Genomic DNA, 2566 nt, shown 5'->3' with positions numbered 1-2566 from the left:
GTGTGTGTGTGTGTGTGTGTGTGTGTGTGTGTGTGTGTGTGTGTGTGTGTGTGTGTGTGTGTGTGTGTGTGTGTGTGTGTGTGTGTGTGTGTGTGTGTGTGTGTGGGTGTGTGTGTGTGTGTGTGTGTGTGTGTGTGTGTGTGTGTGTGTGTGTGTGTGTGTGTGTGTGTGTGTGTGTGTGTGTGTGTGTGTGTGTGTGTGTGTGTGTGTGTGTGTGTGTGTGTGTGTGTGTGTGTGTGTGTGTGTGTGTGTGTGTGTGTGTGTGTGTGTGTGTGTGTTTGACATCAGACATAGTCTATTTGCCACAGACTATAAGTAATGTAAGAAAGATCAAATGTCTACTTTCGTCCTAATCACAAAATGAACTAATATGTCATAGACTCTTTTATCAAATGAAGCAAGGAGTGCTGAAATATTTACTGGAAGAGGAAATTTTATATTATTTAATTCCGTCATTAGTTCCAATGTTTCAAGTGTATATTTAGTGCAGTCGAAAAATATATGGTTTAAGTCACCTATCGACATATTACTGCAAGAACATAAAGGCGAATCTATTATATTTATTTTGTGTAAGTGTGCCGGGAAACGACCATGATGTAATTTCAACCTAGTAATGATTGAAGAATATCGTCTGGATACAGGGAAGGTGAGATGAGGAATGTTCTTTGGCAAATCTCTATGTATCCTATAATAATGACTTTGCGATTTTTCACTAATACTTGTATATAATGATTCCCAATCGCTTCTGATTTTATTTCTGAAAATCGCTAAAAGATCGTTTGCGTCTGTTTCATAGATAATATTTTCTAAATGGCACGCGTCCTTAGCTGCTATATCTACATGCTCATTGCCAATAATACCAGCGTGTCCTTTCACCCAAATGAAACGAACTTTTCTGTCAAGCTTTCCCAGATATTGAATAATTTTCCTTATGTCATATATTATAATGTTCTTATAATGTTTTGTTGGGTGAGAAAGTAATGCCAATAGTACTGACTGAGAATCTGTCAAAATAGCAATTTTCTGAACCTGATTTTCTAAGCACCATTGCAGCGCTCTTTTAATTGCTAATGCCTCGGCTGTAAAAATAGAAGTAAAGTCCGCCACACGATGCAGCTGTGTATGACCAGTGGATGGTACATAAAAGGCAAAACCCGAGCTGTTCCTAGTCTTTGATCCGTCTCTGTATACTGCAACTTCATTATCCTGTGCTCCCAAAATGGATTTCAAGGTCACATTATTTAAGGATGATAGATTTGAATACTCAGGGAATATGACCCTCGGTTTAACAATTAAGGTGTCATATTTGCATTCGTAAAGTGGGTATTTACTGTGGTTATGAATCCACTTTTCATAGGGGTAGGTATCAATACAAGCATCAGCCAAAGGAGGGGAACGTTTTTTTGACCAGTAACGATTGGTGAGATTTTCAATATTAACCAAGTTAAGTGTATTAGACAAATACGTATTACATGACCTATATTTAACCATATGTTTTGCAGCTAAATACTGTCTACGAAGATATAAGGTTGCGGTTGTATATAGTTGCGGTTACTGAGCACTGGCTTGAAGTCAACGAGCCTTTTTTTGTAGAAAAATATTCCACTATTGCTAGGTACGATCGTCAAAGTTCAGCGCATGGAGGCACCCTGATTCTTTCTACAAGTAATGATTTTTCTCTGGTAACAAAATATGATTTTCTATTAAGCGAAGCATTCTTTGAGTTTTCCTTAGTTTACAGTAAGAACTTTAATCTTTATATTATTTGCATTTATAGATCACCTGACTCTTCCGTGGAACTATTTTTTCAGAACCTGCTTAATTTGTTAGATGACCTGCCCCATAAAAGCAGAAAAATTTTATGCGGGGACTTTAACATTAATTATGCTGCTGCTTGTGCTACACAAATATCCCTGGTCAACATATTTGAATCGTATGGTCTAACAATGCACATTGATTCTCCTACAAGGATTACAAAAACTTCATCTACCATAATTGATTATATTGTCTCAGATTTCTCACCCCGTGATGTCTGCTCTACAACTGTTAATGCGGGACTATCTGATCATGAAGCGGTTTATACGAAGTTTAACATCTTTAGCAAGCACTCTTCGAAAACTCGACGTTTAGGCAGGATTTTTTCCGCTCGGAATTTTCGTACATTCCAAAATTTATGCTTAACCTCTGAGTGGCCCTTTCCTTCTATGAACGTCGATAATAATTTCAGTGACTTTTTGAATAAGCTTGTCTGTATCTTCAATAAAGCATTTCCTTTAATCACAATTAAGCCAAAACATCACAAACTCTGGACTACCAAAGGTGTCCGCATATCAGCCAAAAATGTGCGTTCACTACTGTATATCAAGAAATTTACTACCAACGTCTCTGTTACTGAATATATCACCAAGTACAGGGCGATCTATTTAAAACTTATAAAATCAGCTAAAAAATTGTACTATCAAAATCGTCTGAGAAGCTCTAAAAGTGTTGCAAAAGAAACTTGGTCCATAATAAACGATCTTCGTAATAAAACTCACACAGCTCAAACATTTTCCCTTCCAGACCC

At 37.2% G+C, this 2566-nt stretch overlaps 1 protein-coding gene across 1 annotated transcript; it reads right to left on the bottom strand.

Annotated features, from left to right (window-relative positions):
• Positions 1 to 330: 330 nt before the first annotated feature.
• On the bottom strand, positions 331 to 1491 carry LOC126893098 (uncharacterized). The gene has a single exon (XM_050663043.1). The coding sequence runs from the start codon at positions 1489 to 1491 to the stop codon at positions 331 to 333; it is 1161 nt and encodes a 386-aa protein (XP_050519000.1).
• Positions 1492 to 2566: the final 1075 nt, after the last annotated feature.

This window comes from Diabrotica virgifera, chromosome 10 (genome assembly GCF_917563875.1).
Source record: "Diabrotica virgifera virgifera chromosome 10, PGI_DIABVI_V3a".
Classification (NCBI taxonomy): Eukaryota; Metazoa; Arthropoda; class Insecta; order Coleoptera; family Chrysomelidae; genus Diabrotica; species Diabrotica virgifera.
This window is presented reverse-complemented; position numbering and strand designations above follow the sequence as displayed.